Source organism: Dissoconium aciculare, assembly GCF_010015565.1.
Source record: "Dissoconium aciculare CBS 342.82 unplaced genomic scaffold K489scaffold_14, whole genome shotgun sequence".
NCBI lineage: Eukaryota > Fungi > Ascomycota > Dothideomycetes > Mycosphaerellales > Dissoconiaceae > Dissoconium > Dissoconium aciculare.
The window spans coordinates 81,389-97,056 of NW_022984964.1; the positions used below are offsets into that span (position 1 = coordinate 81,389).

A 15,668-nucleotide genomic window follows, 5' to 3' on the forward strand; every position below is an offset into this window, starting at 1 on the left:
GACCATGAAGACAATTTCCATGGTCACATCTCCCTCTTTCGAAATGAGCATACCGTCCGGGGGCAAGCGAGCGAGCGATACCGAGACGTTAGATGAGGATCTCAGAGTGCTGAGGACGAATGAAGGCGAGCAGCATGGCCATGAAATCTGAATTGCTGAACAACCACCACCACCACCACCACCTCCAATACGCTCAGGGCAACCAGGATGATCTTGGTAACGGGAATGATAATCTCTTCAAAGTCACCTACCACCTTCGAAATGAGTATAACGTCCGGGGGACAGGCAAGCGATCATGAACAGCGAAATGAGCGATCATGGAAGCTCATCACAGGACCATATCCACAACAAATCAGCAACCACTCGTACGACCCCAACAGCCTGTGATCGTCAATTCTCTCAAAGTCACACCACGGGCACTGACGACACCGGGCAAAGAGCGGCGGCCTCTTGTCTTGCTCGTGCCTATCGTCCACGCAGACCCATCCAATCGCTCCTTCGCGTCACACGCCCCGAGGTACGCGCGTGGCAGCCAATCGAACAAGAAGTCCACCTCGACGCCAATCGGATGAGAGGAAATCCACCCACCCAGCTATGAATCTCATCAGACTCCTACCGGTGTTGCCCAGAGAGCCTGGGAATGTAACAAGGAGGCTTTGGACAACCCAGGATCGTCGTTGACCGGTGAGAGGAATGAAAAGGTACTCGAGGGCATCATCGGAGTCGATTCCAGGGTTTTCTCTGAATTCAGGCGCTTACTTGTGGTTCGCGTGGCAATAACCCCCATCCCTCTCTCCTGCGCTTTCTCTCTACCTTTCCTTAAGGATTGGGTAGAGAGGGTTTTCATGTTCCACCATGGAGCAGCGATTGAGCCAACACGCCGTCGAAGGTTTTGTCGTATACCTGGAATCTGCGAACACACAATCGTGTCACCATGCGAGTTAAACCTGGCCTCACATTCAAGAACCTCGTAACGAAAACCATCATGCTGGTTCACTTACTTTCTCGCATTAAGTCTGCCCAAGTTGACAACATCAGCGCCCCCCTGGGCAGTGCTGATGCTGCTACTGTCCCTGCAAAGTCATCACATCGCATCACATCAAGTATCTACAATTCACCATGCTGTTTTCCTCCTGTCCCATTCGGTGGCTGGGAGGCACACACCTATATTTTGTCATGTACCGTTTTCTGTCTACCAGGGTTTCGTACATGGAGTCTACGATGTTGCGTGCATACAGGAGAGATAGCTCAGCCTCCCCATCCCTCCTCTGTCTCCTCCAGTAGCCGCTTGGGTTTGAGTGTCCGCTTATTCGATCATCTCCGAGATGAGGATTGCACTCGCTGAATCTACGCTTCCGCGAACTCCTTTCATAACGCGGCGCTCTGACGGCTCGAAGATGATGATGGGTGGTTAGCTGTGGATTTCAACACAAACATAGAAGTCAACATTTGAATCTGAATGGGTGTTCCGATGTGTGTGATTTGATGCGTCGTCTGCGAGAGCTAACGCGTAAGAGGTCTATCTGGCCCATCATCGGGCTGCGCACGGATGATTCGTTCTAATCTGATTGTGTGCATCTCGGCGGGCGGGTCGTGGTTGAAAAAGGGTCGATGCTGCTATCTCGTGCAGCCTTAATTGCCGCTACTTTACTGCTGCTATCGGCAGTGTCTAGATGCCGCTGTCGAGATCTCTCATTTAGGTGCATGAGATCAGAAGCGTGGACGGCGGCTTGAAATTCTTCTCACGATTATTTACGGCGACGGTTTCAATTTTTCCATTGTGAAATGGAAGAATGTACGTTGCGGGTAGGGGAGTTCTATGGGCAAGGGAATGCTTTGTGGTGCGAGATGGGATGGGTCCAGCGTATGGATCATGGGTTATCTTCGACAAGGGAAGCGAGAGGGCAAGCGAGAGGGCAAGGGCTATGGTGCACCATGTGACGGAGCATTGTATCGCGACGATAGATGATTGGTAATTTTATCCACACGAGGAAGACCGAAGGAGGGTACGCGAAGGAGCTGGTCGTTGGGTTGGGCAGTACAGCACAAGGCGGACGGACAGCGAACCAGAGGTGCACAAAACGAGGCGCCGGGAAATTGTCAGCATCGTGAATGAATCATGCCTAACCCCCATATCCCTTTCCATCTTGCCCCCGTTCCTCGGCAGAATTGTTTTGGTACCTTTAGGTACTTGGCTTTTCCCCTCGGTCAGCCGAGCCCAAGCGTGCACACCCACTCATGCAGGGTCGGCCGATGCTCCGAACAGCTCGTCAGCACCAACACCGGTGCGAGAAGAAAAGCATACCAGCACCAGCACCAGCACCAACGCCGGCGTCATGCTATGCTATGCTATGCATATGGATGACCGTACATGCAGGTTGCGTCAATAGTCCGGGGAAAGTAGGAGGTGGATAGCTTTTGCTTGCCCTTCCCTACCCCTGTACAGCGTTGCAGTGCCCACGTCGCCAGCATGTCGTGCCGATTTTACCTTTCTGGGTTCAAGTGTTGGTCATTTGGCCGCCGCCATCGCCACTTCTGTCATGGTCACCGCCCTGTAATACGCAATTCTCCGGCTTCTGGGTGTGACTTCAGCGGTGGGGGGATGGTTCACGTCCTGGCCCCCTCTGGGACCCGGCAGATCAACGCGGGAGTTTTGGCTTTCCTTGACATCGACTTGACAGATGATGTGGGGGCTTCTTTTCTAGCATTATCTTCCGGCCGAGGGAGATTCGATCATCGCTGCTCATCCTCTCGGTGGAGATCGTATCATACGATTTTTTGCGAGGCCCGCTAGACATATCTAGCTAGAGGGAGAAAAGAGCAAATCATGTATATGGGACTTTGTCTCCTCCTCCCAGGATGGCCTCTGTTGTCTTCGTTCCTCCTTTGTCGTTGGGTGCTCTTGGGTGTCGCGAATGGTTATTTTGGGCATATTTGGGAAGCACAAGGAGGAAGATGATGGGAAATTGGTCAGTGTCACGACATTTTATCCTGTTGGAACATTTTGGTTATACTGCTACTGCTGTCAGAGTGGATGTCACTGCTGCGATTCGGGACACCGCTGATCTCACTGCTGGACCTTGTGGAGACTTGGCTGCTGATGCCTGTCGACCTGCCTGTTGGTCGGAAATGCGATGATGCCTGAAGCAGGCCATGTGATCGATGAGTTGCCATTCGATCAGCCTCTCATTTTCTGATCATGTATGTCATCAAGTCGTACTGCTGGCAGCAATGTCGTACGATGGCGTTTTTCCATAATGATTGGAAAATTGGTGTGCCATCTCCACCATTGCACCGATGACATGACCGGAGTTGTGGTCGCTGTCGACAAAGACGATGATGGTGTTTGTGTACAACTGTGGGTAACGCCAGGTCTGTACACACACAACACATGGCCCCAAAAAGCGGATCGACGTTTGTACGGAATTTGCGCGAAGGCTTCCTGTTGGTTGGAATTTGGACAAGGATGATCTCGCATACCTCGACTTTCTGTCACATTCCAGGTAGATTTTTCCCATTCATTTCTGTCCCCTACACAGACACGAGGCAGATAGACGAGGACTGAGTAGTCGAGTAAATACTCTTTGCCACGCTCGGGCATCCGACCACTTTCCTATCTTACATCCTTCTTGTCCCAGGATAATGGCAGCGCCCGACCGAGCGTCAATGTGCCAAGTACCGAGTTAGCCGATCGACCCTACCCAGTGGACGAAAAGGTTTAATTGGGGCTTAACATTCAGCGTACTTCCTCACAGACGTAGACAATTCGTTTTGTCTGACTAGATTCGTCCTTGAATGCATGTAGAGATTCCGCAAATACGTTCTGGTCAAAAAAGATGGTGGCGAAGAGGATTGGGGTGATGTTGGATTCCTGGTTGATTGAGGGACTGCTTGATTCAGATGAAAGGTCCCTTTGCCGGCACCCTTTCATGCAACCACTCTCGGGCCGACACGATGTCTGCTTATGCATAACTCGTCATTGTAAAGACATCACATGGGTAAATCAAAGCACATGGCCACGTAGGACCGAGATGAATACAGTCTATCCGACCATTCCCGGCTTCCGATCATGTGGTATGGACAGGATCGGAATGAGGGGTTTCACTGTCCGAGGTCCGACTGTATCTTGGAAAAGCAGCTTCTCAGGAGCAAAGCGAGAGAGAGCCCACTGCCGAGCTCGGGGAGGAATCCAGAGCGTGATCAGCAGGAGGGAAAAGCATGGGGGCGTGGGGGTGTCCTGATCATCCGGACGCCAGCATGGAATCGCTGTGCTTGAATCAAATCCTCCTCCTGCGTGAGATTGTCTTGTGTCTTCGTAATAGGTGGTGGTGGTGTACACGAAGTTTGACGTTACACAAGTACAAATTTAGCCTTATGTCCGTTCCAGATAATGTAGCGTCGGGCGTTTCGATAAAGTTTTCGGTACTTGCAGCGCTATAGGTCTAACGATCGCGGGCCGGACCGGCCGAAGGACATTGTGGCTCGTCAAGCCTGCATCGTCCGACTTTCAACCATGTGCACGCGAGACACTACTGTACTTGGTGAACGGATTCCACTGATAGAACCTTTAAGCGCCAGCGACATTATACGTTCTTCCAAAGATGCTGTTCGTTGACAATAGTGCCCTGACAAGGATCAGGGTAGAATATTTGATGCACAAGCTTCCAATCATTATCCATTTCAATGGTCGCTCGGCTGCGGACCATCAGACCCACCCTTCCACTGTCCGGAGTTATGTCCCAGATATATAAAGATCACTCATACGCCCAAGTACTTGAGAGTACTTGATACGTCTAGAAGTACGCGATGATCGCGTCGCAACGCTGGCTGCTCAGACACTCCGTCCTCGGTGGGTCCTCCGTATCCTTCAAATGTCGTCCTTGCTGCCACCATGTTGTCATCCTCTTCGATTCCTTCCTCCAACCAACTCGACAACAACATCGACTCACGACATACTGCCTTGATCGTTGCTACATTCGATCGAATCATCCGACATCATCTCCAGAATATTCCGGTGAATACGCCCGCCTACCCATACTGCGCGTTCCAATCGGCTTTCCCAACCACGTCGGACCATTCTCGTCTCAGCCGGGCCATCCCCTGACTGTTTCTTCTGGTTATCTTGTTTCAGATTCTCTTCTTGGTTCCAGCAACCAATTTACCACTGTTGTTACCTGACAGTGTTTTCGTCAGAGTCGACCAGGTGTTGATGACACCATGTGGTCTGCACCAACATCAACAACATCAACGCCAGCTGCAACATTATGTCTCCGCATCCGCGCAGACGACGAGAACATCAGTGAAGCCGTCGCCAGTACTGAGGGTAACACTAAGCGTTGCCAATGTTCTCACAGTAACTCACAAGATGAGGCCGGACCCTCTTCATCGATCTTGGTCGGAACTCCGGCGATGCCATCGCCGAAATGGTCCGAACAATGCCCTGCTTGTCAAGAACTCGCCCCGTCATCAGTGATGGCCTCGGATCGATCGTGTTCGCCATGCAAATCTGGTACTGGCAGAAACTCTCCTCGGCCCACTCAAGACAACCAAGTCGTTGGCTACGACATGGAAGCAACCATTGAAGAGCCTTCCTCACCCTTGACCGAGAAGGATCTGCTCGCCCTCTCAACAGCTGTCCAAGATGGAAGCAAAGACAGTGGGTACACCAGCAGTGCCGACGATGTTCCCCAAGCCGAAGCCTCAGATGCCGAAGCACGAAGTGAAGGACAGGTAGCCAGAGACCGGGTCGAATTGCAACGTGCCAAAGCCCGGATCGCAGCCCTTCGAAATCCTTGGTCCTATGAGGAGATCATCCACCTCATGCGCGGGGCAGAAAAGTATGCGGTCGGTAAATGGACCCAGATTGCAAAAGATCCTGAATTTGAGTTCGATTGTAGGACCGCTCTAGACCTGAAGGATCGCTTTAGAGTCTCGTGTCCGCAATGGTATTCATCACGCAAAGGCAAAAGTGACGCCACCAACAAGGAAGATTCCGATGATGCACTTCAGCCGGAAAGGAAACAGCGGAAGTCGCACATCATGACCGATGAGGTACTCGCTGCGCTTGGCATCGGACCGTTTCGCAGGAGTAAACGTCGGTCGCGTCATGCATACTCCAAACAAGAAGATGACGACATCTTCCATGGTTATTACAAGCATAATGGGTCATGGGCGGCCATCAAAGCCGACAAGTCCTACAATCTCGTCAACAGAACTGCCACGGACATCCGCGATCGAATGCGCAACAAATTCCCTGAGCATTATAACGCTTCCGGTAAAACAAAAACGTCAGTTAGAAAGACGGACGCCTCTCGCCGGCCGAAGAGGGACAAGTCCACCAAGACTGCGGAGACTGATCAAAACAAGGTCACCAAAACTCGATCAAAGAATAATTCAAAGAAGACTTCAAAGAAGACCTCGAAAACAGTCTCGACTTCTGCCCTCCTCAACGCGATGTCCCAAATGGACTTATCGACCCGGTTGACGACTGGTCCTTCTGCACCAGTCCTCCCGACGCACAGTGAACACATAGAAGAGCAGCTCATCGCACCTGCCAACCGTGTTCGCGATGCCGACGGCGATATCTCCATGTCCAGCTTGGAGCAAACGGGTCAGCGTGCTGACCAGCCCCGGTCGGCTATTCTTTCTTCTCATCCGCCACCACATCATCATTACCATCATGACGATATGGTCTCATCCCTCGTGCCAGAGTGGCGAATGATGTCTTCTTATCCTGACGATGCAAGCATGGCGGCACCATACTACCCTCCTTATCTAAACAAGACCCTTCCCCTGCCGAAGAGGTCCTACTACAACAACAATAGCGACCGCAGCAGCAGCGGTGGCGGCGACGGTAGCCACCATTACTGCGGCAATACTGTCCCGTACATGTCTACCATTCCACCTCCCTTCCCATTCGTCAGCCTCCCGCCCTTTTCCTCCCTCGTCGCGCCGCTGGACGACGAATATCGTCATCCTCCCTCTTCGCTGCCGATGCATGGCCAGCAGATTGGGGACTTCTCCTCCAGCCGTGCGGCCCAACCATCTTCGGTGCAGCAGTGGATCTCGGGCTTCAGCCTTTCGAAGGGAAAGGATCGAATGTAGCTGTTGCTGGCCTGACTTCATCGCCGGCTGTAGCAGCGCTTCGTCACTGGGCAGCAGTGCGTCTGAGCTTCTGTGCCTCGTGGCCAAAAGAGGAAGGAGAGTCGGATTGATTTGTTTGTCTTTCTACTTTGGGGATTTTGCTGTACATTTTTTTCGTGCCTTCACTGGCACTTCAGATTGCTTATTTTCCTTCACTGTGTCGTTGGGATAGAGGTTGGGCGCTCGTCGCGATTGTCTTTATTACTCTCCACAGCACACTCTAACGGCCGATCTTTGAGGCGCGATACCCAGATTGTTTCATGTCGATGTAGGTCACATAGACCTTTTCAATCAAATTGCCAGCCCTTACTATTCTCATTCACTAGGTGTCGTCGTCGCCGTCTGGGAAACTTGTCATTGTCATGTGACACAGTCATCGCCTCTGATCAACCTGGTCTGAATTTCGTCGCTGAGTCCCTCCACCGACGCCTTTGTCCGTCTCAAACATGGAGTCGTAAATAACCTCTTCTCCATACATCTTGACTTCCATCTCACCCTCCACCACCTGCTCATCTCCCAACCTCTTCTTGTCATGGTGACCTTCGCGACTCCCTTCCCCAGAAGCTGTATCCTTCTCAGCCATCTCAGCAATCCACCTTTCCAACGCCCTCCCATGATATCTCAATCCCTCTCTCCTCCCCGCCTCGATCCGCCGCGTGTGATGCGACGAGACCGAGACTGGAAACGCCACATCATCGGATCTTTCCATCCGCAACAATGAAGAGTTTGGTGTGATAAATTCTTCATGGCATGTAGGACAGAACCAGGGGATGCCGCGTGGCGGGTGGTCGGGAAGATTGACGCAGATGAGATGAAAGACGCCATCGCCGGGAGAGGAACACTGGGTGAGGTTAGAATCTTTTGCGAGTGGAGGTGCGAGGGCTCGATATGACTTGCCTCGCGATTAGAACAGCGCGTCAGAGTCTCGACATCTGCGTCCGAGAGGGATTCGAGGGAGGCATCACAGATGCACCACGAGTTTCTCTTCGTGTCTTTATCATTCACGGCTTCTTGTTGGAACGACCTGAATATTTTCTGTGACGAGTCGCGGTAGCCTGCGTTTTGTAGGGCGATTTCCGTGCTTAATGGCCTACTTCTCACTGTGCGAGAATGTTCGCGATGGTATTCATGATTCTTGTTGCCACGCAGAATGGAGCCGATCGGGCGCGGAACACCGTTAGATCTTCGAGGTTGTTGGAGTTGGTTGCGTGTTGATGGCATTTTCGTATTTTGGAAAGCGAGGTTCACATCATGGAATACTTTGTCACATCAACTTACGTTGTTGTTGAAGCCGTGGACTGTTGGTCTCTGTAACAATATGGTGTCGTCGACGAGGTGTCGGGTCTGTGAAAGGTGTCGTGCTTGTGTGCTTACACCGCACGAATTATCATTAAAAGAATTATCATTGGAGATGATACTGTCTTCCGCCTGAGTAGCGACAGCCTCACTTCGTTCAATCTCTTGAGCTGATACAGTACAATGTGTACTATTCGACACGTCTCCTTCATGAGATCCTCACCATCATTTCACTGGAGGTTCCCATCCACAAGCCGACATGGCTCTATGAGCGTGAAGCCAACCTGCAGAAACATACCACCAATACCTCGCAACCTCATCTGGCCGTGCCAAGATCCTGTAGTAGCCTTGCACGATCCCACCTTGGATCTCCGCCCTCGCCTCGATACAGCTCAGATAGAACGCTCGATCTTCCCTCATCTGCGCGCTGTCCGCTGATCTCCACGTCACCGCTCCCTCTGCATCTTCGGTAGGTTCATGCGTAAGAAACTTGGGATACTCTGCTGCGAACTGTAGCGGCCTGTATTCGGCCCAGCCAAGATCGACTACGCTCTGAACGTCATAGTCGAGGTTTACAATGATATTGTTGCCAGAAATGTCACCATGAACAAACACATGAGGTGATGCGTCGAGCTCAGGAATCCAATATTTCGCAATGAGCTCTTTTTGTTCTTGACATGAGGTCAACGTACCATTGTATGTGCCTGCTTGAGCTCGGGCGATCTTGCGATCGATTCTGGCGGTGATCCACTCGAGTGCTGCTGGCCCTAGTCGATACTGTATGTCAGGACGAAGACACGTTGAGTCCGGGGCACCGTTAATGTGCGCACACACCAGATGTCTTCTGGATCCCCAGTAGGTCTAGGCTCACGTTGGCAATAGCATATAAGACTTTACGCCGATGCCTCTCGCTGGCCGGAATATAATCGAACCACAGCATTTTGTTCCCATGTGCCCACTCGAGGATCAAGTAGCATGTCTCGAGTGGGTTGTCGGCCGTCGGGTCCGAGGCTATCATCCGGGTGAAGCATTTAATTGGACCAGCATCGATGAGCCGCCGGAACTCAATTTCCTGCTCGACAAGAAATCTGGTGTTCGCGTTGTAAGGGCTTTTCGGGATCCGAAAACAAACTCTTCGGTCGCCCTGCTCGACTAAAAGCGCGTAGATACGATATTCTCCTCCCTCATAAGGATTGACGTCGGTAGTGTAGCTAAATTCCGATTGCGGGCCAAACAGGCTATTGGCTATCGCGAGTACCGCAGCAGCTTGTTCGGTCATTTTGGGGGTAGTCAAGTTCTTTGATTACCAGCACCGATGGTCTTCTGCGCGTCGAGTAAGGACCACACCTTGAAACATGTGTCCACGATATCATCGATAATAGACTTCATTGATGAGTCTCGCGCCTGGTATGGGATTTGTACTTGTTTCCAAATCTACACAACAAAACAGGTGGTAAAGGTAAGGTGCAAACGTGATGACACTACACTTTGTCGTACCTCATTGATCCACTTGCCGTGCCATTACTAGAAGAGCAGATGTCGCAGGGATCAGCGTATAACGCATCATGCCGCAGAAAAGGGGCGCCGTATTGACAAATCAACATCAACTCATGCTTCTCATTGATCAAACATCAAGAATATCACGATATCAGCATGATCTCGAAGTCAACGTGGAAGCTCTCAACAAAGACAAGACGCATTCAGCAAATAAATCTTACCCCAACCCTAACGACTCGCCGCATCCGACGCCAATCCCCACCAGAACCACACCAAAAAGCGCGCCGTTGGACGGCTCGCGATCGTATCAACGGGCGCTACTCCGGCTAGAACATGGACGAAGCACGTCGGGATTGTTCGCAATGATTTCCCGAATAGGGGATGGGCCGACAGGCGGTGTCCGAGAAGGCTTCCTGCCTCTTATCTCCGTTTTGTTGTTCCTTTTGCGCTGAGGGATTGGATTGGTAATACACACTCATCATCTGCATCGGTTATTGATTGGGGATCAACAGGCACAGAAGAGCGCATTCGTCGAGTTCGAGCTCTGTGGAAGGTCGAAGAAACGTTCTTTGGTCAAAGGGTGTTACAAGTCGCAAGGCGCATCAACACGAGCGGCGCAAGTTCAAACGAAACACAACAACAACACCACAAGAAAATATCCCGGCTACCTCCGTCCCAGCAACAACAAGAGAAAAACACAACCCCAAAATGCCGTCCAAAGCATTCACCCCGGCCACGCTGCCCAACGGCAGCACCATCAAGAACCGCATCGTCAAAGCCGCGATGGAGGAGAACCTCGCGGACGTGCCCTCCCACAACGGGCCCTCGGCCAACCTGGTCCGGCTCTACGAGACCTGGGGACGCGGCGGCTCGGGGATCATCCTGAGCGGGCACATCATGCTGGACCCGCGCAGCATGGCCTCGGCGGGGGACATCCTGCTGTCGGCGGACGCGCCGGTCGACGAGGAGCGGTGGCGGGACTGGATCGCCCGCACGCAGGCCGAGGGCGGCCAGTTCTGGTTCCAGCTGAACCATCCCGGGAGGCAGATCCGCAAGGGTGCCGGGTTCCCCGCCTACGCGCCGAGCGCGATCCGGGTCGACGTCGGCAAGCTTGCGAGCGGGATGTTCGAGACGCCGGTCGCGCTCACCGAGGAGCAGATCCTCGAGATCATCGAGCGCTTCGCGTGGGCGGCGAAGAAATGCGAGGACTTCGGCGCCAGCGGCGTGCAGGTGCATTCTGCGCACGGCTATCTGAGCAGTCAGTTCCTGTCGCCGCGGACGAATGTGCGCACGGACCGGTGGGGCGGGAGCATCGAGAACCGCTCGAGGTTCCTCGTCGAGACGGTCAAGGCGATCCGGGCGAAGGTCTCGGCGAAATTCGGGGTCGCGGTCAAGATCAACTCGTCGGATTTCCAGAAGGGTGGGTTTAACCCGGAGGATTTGAGGTATGTGGTGGAAAAACTCAATGGGCTGGGGCTGGATTTCTTGGAGCTGTCCGGGGGCTCATATGAGATCCCTGCGATGATGGGCGCGGAGGTGCCCGATCAGGAGCACAAGAAGGCCGCCAGCACGAAAGCCCGGGAGGCGTACTTCCTCACCACGGCGGAGTCCCTGGACGGCTTGGCGGAGATGCCGCTGTTGGTGACGGGCGGGATCAGTCGGTTGAGCACGCTGAACACGGTGATCGAGAGCACGGAGAAACTGCGGTTGGCGGGCGTCGGCACGGCGATCGGGTTGGTCCCCGACCTGCCGAATCAGTGGGCCGAGGGCAAAGATCCGCAGCCGCACTTGACGTGCAACACGTGGTTCATGCCGAAGATTACGGTGCCGTTGGCTCGCATCGCCGGCGTGCAGTGGGCGCTGCATCAACTCGGACGAGGATCGAAGCCCTGGCCGGGAGTCTGGCCGACGTTCTCGTTGGTCGCGTTGCAGCTGGGCGAGATGCGCAATATGCCCAAGTATTTGAAATGGGTCAAGGCGCTGGAGGTCTCGAGCAAGACACAATAGACGGGACGCCGAGATGCAGGCAATGGCAAGTTTCCTCATGTGTAGATAGATTGAAGTTTTCATTTGTGACTAGACGAGAGATACCATACCAATTCATTAATACTCATCACACCGACCCATCACTTGAATGAGCCACATAAGAGAACAAAGATATGTCCTCGTCCGCAAGCCAGCGCCTCCTCAAAAAGTAAAATGGTTGGAAGGAGTCGCCCGATGCATTTGGTCAAAAACGTTCTCGAAAAGGTTGCGGACGAACCGAATATTTTTATACCTCCATTGACAAACGAGTCTCCCACTGAAGGGGGAAGACGACGTATACTGAGGAGGATGCGGGTTTGAAGAATATATCAAAGGGAAGAGAAGATGGACTTATGAAGGGAGGGAATGAATGCTGGTCATTCCTGGTGATCATTAATATGTCACATGTCACAGAGATTGACGAATTTCCTCATAGAGTCTAACGCTGATCAGCATGACTTTGATCGAAAAGCTTCTGTATATGGAGAATTCTTCTCAGGTTCTGGTTGCCAGATGCCTTCAATTCTGGGTCAGCGGAAGTTATACATTACTGAAGATCAGTGTGGCGCACACGACGAAGCAAACCATCCTACGTCAATTGCACTCAGGTCCATGGAGGTGGTGGGGATGCTGTGAACAGATCTGTGACCAACTCTCACCTTGGACGCCGGAGGTGAAAGGTACAACCTGTCTACCTGTCGGATCAGAACGATATGCTTTCCGCCTTTGCGATGTCCTCCGTCGTTCTTGGGTCCCTGTGCGAGATTGGTGTTTGTTCCTGGCAGCAAATTGTGGATGAGTCGCTTGAGCAAAACGATCGAAGCGACTATCCTTAGCCGCCAGTAGACGACTTTCCGGCGCCTATGGCGCTGGTGGATGCCTTGATCACTATACCCAGGGGAAGTGCAAGGGCAGAGGGTTTTTCTGCTTGGATGCGAAGCTATGTCTCGACAGACCATAGATCCTGGAGTCCGAAGGTACGTGTCGAAATAGTTTCAGGGCTTTTCAGCAAAGAAACAAGCTGTACGACTTCAACGATTGCCGTGCTTCTCATGCAACCTCCTGATCTGCTCCTGCACATCGGGCCTTTCCATCCCCGGCCCCATGCCTGGCGGCGGCGCCATCCCAGGCGGAAGTTGCGCACCAGTATATCCGTTCGACGAGGGAGGGTAACCACCAACGCCAGGCACGGCGGGTGAATTGCCATCATACGCGCCAATCTCTGCGCGTTTCCGTCTCGCAAGTTCTTCTTCACTGACGGCCAAGCCCGTGACCTGATCGAAGACATCGGCGCGTTGAGAGGCGAGGCGCTTGAGGTTATTCGCGACATCGAGGGTGGAGAGATTGGTGGTTTGAGAGCGCTGTTGGGCGATGCGGGATTGCTCGCGCCATTGAGGGTCGAGCATTTCGATGCGCATGTGATTTTCCATTTCGCTGTTGGGGATAGCTTGGTGGCAGTTGGGACAGATTGAGGTGGTGGCGAGTGTGGCTTGTTGTTTGCGGCGCTGTGCAGCTGGGACGTAATTGGTGACGATACGTTGAGGCTGGGCGGCGGCGGTGGCACGAGCGGCCTCTTGTTGTGCGCGGGCGCGGTCACGTTCGGCCTGGACGGAGGGAGGTTGAGTGAAGTCTTCTTGTTGGGGAGGGTAGGCGCCAATTGGCGGGTATCTAGAAGTCATCAGTTAGTCACATTTCAATACAGGACTTGGAAAGTCTCCAACTCACCCCTGCGGAGGATATTGCGGAACTTGTGCAGCAGGTAAAGGTTGGCCTTCGTCCATGAAAGGAATCGCCTCCTCCAGGCGACGATCCACTCCGATGCGCATCGCCGCGCGTTGCTCTAGACTCTGACTTTGTAAATCTAGTAGCGACATGGGAGGAGGAAGATCTCGAGTGTCATCTTCTTCGTCAAATACAATGGCCGGCTGGATGACGGTAAAATTGTGCCAGTCAATCTGCTGGTATGCGATGCGGTCTTTGGCAATCTTCTCCTCTTTGGCCACTTTTTGCGACTCTTGGAATTGATTGTATTCGGCACGTTTCCTCGCACGAGCGATGACCTGGTGTGGATCTTCGATGTTCGCCTCGAGCTCGGCAATCCTCCTCTTGAGTACTTCGCCATCGTTGGCGGATTCGGCCTCGAACAAGTTCTGGTATTGATCCCGGAGATGTTCGAAAAAGATGTAAAGAGTATGCTGTCGACCCAGGAACTCAAAGTCAGGTTTGCCAGTCATTCTCTGACTCAGTTGAGTGACCCAGGCCTGGCCATTCGCAGCGGCATATTTGGCGGTGAGTTTGATCACATCGAAATCCTGCGCACTCATTGGAGGTATTCTGGCGCTGAATGAGAAGTCTGCAGGTTTCTCGGGAACTTTGACTTGTTTGCCTTTGAAGGAGACACTGGTGGTGTGATTCTCAGCTCCTCCTCCAGCACCTCGTCCAAGGTTGACACCTCTTCCTGCAGCGATCTCGTCAAGACGCCACTGCCAGTAGGGATGATATGATGATGACTCGTCGACAAAGTTGGTCATGTTGTTGTCGCGAAGTTTCTGTAACATGGCACTGTCCTTGCCACGTCGGTTGACCGTCTCGGCCGTCCTCTCCACTCGGTACAAGACATCTTTAGGTGGAAGGATGGGAACGCTAGATGGTCGCGTCTTGATCAGCTCGGTGATCGCGGCAATGTAGGATTCCCTTTCGTCTTCCGCCATGATGTATGGAGAAGCACAGAAGTGCGTCTGATGTGGATAGGATGGATGGTCCAGTCGCGGCGCCTTAGTCGAGAGAGATGGCGCGCTCGGCGGCTCCTCGTCGCCTTTCAGGAGGTTCAATCAATCCTGGATCGAGAATTATCCCATGCGCAGTTGGCTAAACAAAGCAGAGCGATATGGAGATTGAGACTTGTGTGTGTGATAGCGTCAACAGAAGCGATGGAAAATGCAAGTCGCGTGCATGAGGATCGTCATTTGCGACTTGAAGCTTTTGCATGTATATATCCATGCAATCTAGCGGGTAGATCCGAGGCCGGATAGTTTTATCTTGATCATCCGAACGCCGATAGACCCCGAGTCTCCTCCGCGACCTCCGCGAGCATGAGCGCTTACTCAGCGTGCCGTCGCAAAGCTTAGGGTCAAGACGCTCAGGAGGCGGGGGAAGGCGTAGCGTAATCCAGCGCAGTTGAGAAGACTCCAGGGCTGACTGACACACACTGTACTGGAAAGGAGTCCGAGCCGCCACGTATTCTTTTGGCGATACATTCACATGTGCGTGATGTGCCATTGAAATTGTCCCTCGTATCCGATATTCTCTCTCAGATCATTGGTGCACGCGCCTCAACACTGCCCGGCTCAGGGACGCGTCAAGGTCAAACGAGAGCTCCTGGGCGGCTGTGCCTGGGGATGTCTCATCCATTATTTCATCCCTCCACCATTCCCGACATGATTGAGAATAATATGGATGAGACTAGATCGGGGCACCCATCTGGAAAGGCTGCTGCTCTTCCTTCCCCACGAGCTTCCATCGCATCGCAGCTTCACGCCTAATAATAAATTTTGAGTGGTCGCCATATGTACTTGACCCTGAATGTTTTTTGGATCGTACTGCTGAGCACTGCACTGGAGGAGTGTATTGTCCAGCAGGGGCACAGTATCGTGAGATTTTTACTGGGGCCGTAATGTGTATAGTAATATAGATTGGAAAGAAGAAGT

The 15,668-nt window shown here is 52.7% G+C and overlaps 5 protein-coding genes across 5 annotated transcripts; 2 read left to right on the forward strand and 3 right to left on the reverse strand.

The window, feature by feature from the left end:
• Positions 1-5,217: 5,217 nt before the first annotated feature.
• On the forward strand, positions 5,218-7,104 carry K489DRAFT_413002 (uncharacterized protein; the record flags this gene model as incomplete). Its single annotated transcript, XM_033607994.1, has 1 exon — positions 5,218-7,104. The coding sequence occupies one exon, from the start codon at positions 5,218-5,220 to the stop codon at positions 7,102-7,104; it is 1,887 nt and encodes a 628-aa protein (XP_033456106.1).
• Positions 7,075-8,410, reverse strand: K489DRAFT_383967 (uncharacterized protein). Its single transcript, XM_033605739.1, has 2 exons — positions 8,041-8,410; positions 7,075-7,984 (listed from the first exon to the last, which is right to left on the reverse strand). Exons 1-2 carry the CDS (start codon positions 8,362-8,364, stop codon positions 7,517-7,519), a joined length of 792 nt encoding a protein of 263 aa, XP_033456107.1. The 5' UTR covers positions 8,365-8,410; the 3' UTR covers positions 7,075-7,516.
• A 140-nt stretch (positions 8,411-8,550) lies between these two features.
• On the reverse strand, positions 8,551-9,718 carry K489DRAFT_363368 (uncharacterized protein; the record flags this gene model as incomplete). Its single annotated transcript, XM_033602680.1, has 2 exons — positions 8,551-9,197; positions 9,337-9,718. 2 exons carry the CDS (start codon positions 9,716-9,718, stop codon positions 8,665-8,667), a joined length of 915 nt encoding a protein of 304 aa, XP_033456108.1. The 3' UTR covers positions 8,551-8,664.
• Positions 9,719-10,271: 553 nt separating this feature from the next.
• On the forward strand, positions 10,272-12,058 carry K489DRAFT_383969 (putative NADH oxidoreductase). The gene has a single exon (XM_033605740.1). It carries the CDS (start codon positions 10,645-10,647, stop codon positions 11,941-11,943), a length of 1,299 nt encoding a protein of 432 aa, XP_033456109.1. The 5' UTR covers positions 10,272-10,644; the 3' UTR covers positions 11,944-12,058.
• A 934-nt stretch (positions 12,059-12,992) lies between these two features.
• On the reverse strand, positions 12,993-14,672 carry K489DRAFT_413005 (uncharacterized protein; the record flags this gene model as incomplete). Its single annotated transcript, XM_033607995.1, has 2 exons — positions 12,993-13,629; positions 13,687-14,672. The coding sequence occupies 2 exons, from the start codon at positions 14,670-14,672 to the stop codon at positions 12,993-12,995; spliced, it is 1,623 nt and encodes a 540-aa protein (XP_033456110.1).
• Between the last annotated feature and the right edge of the window lie 996 nt (positions 14,673-15,668).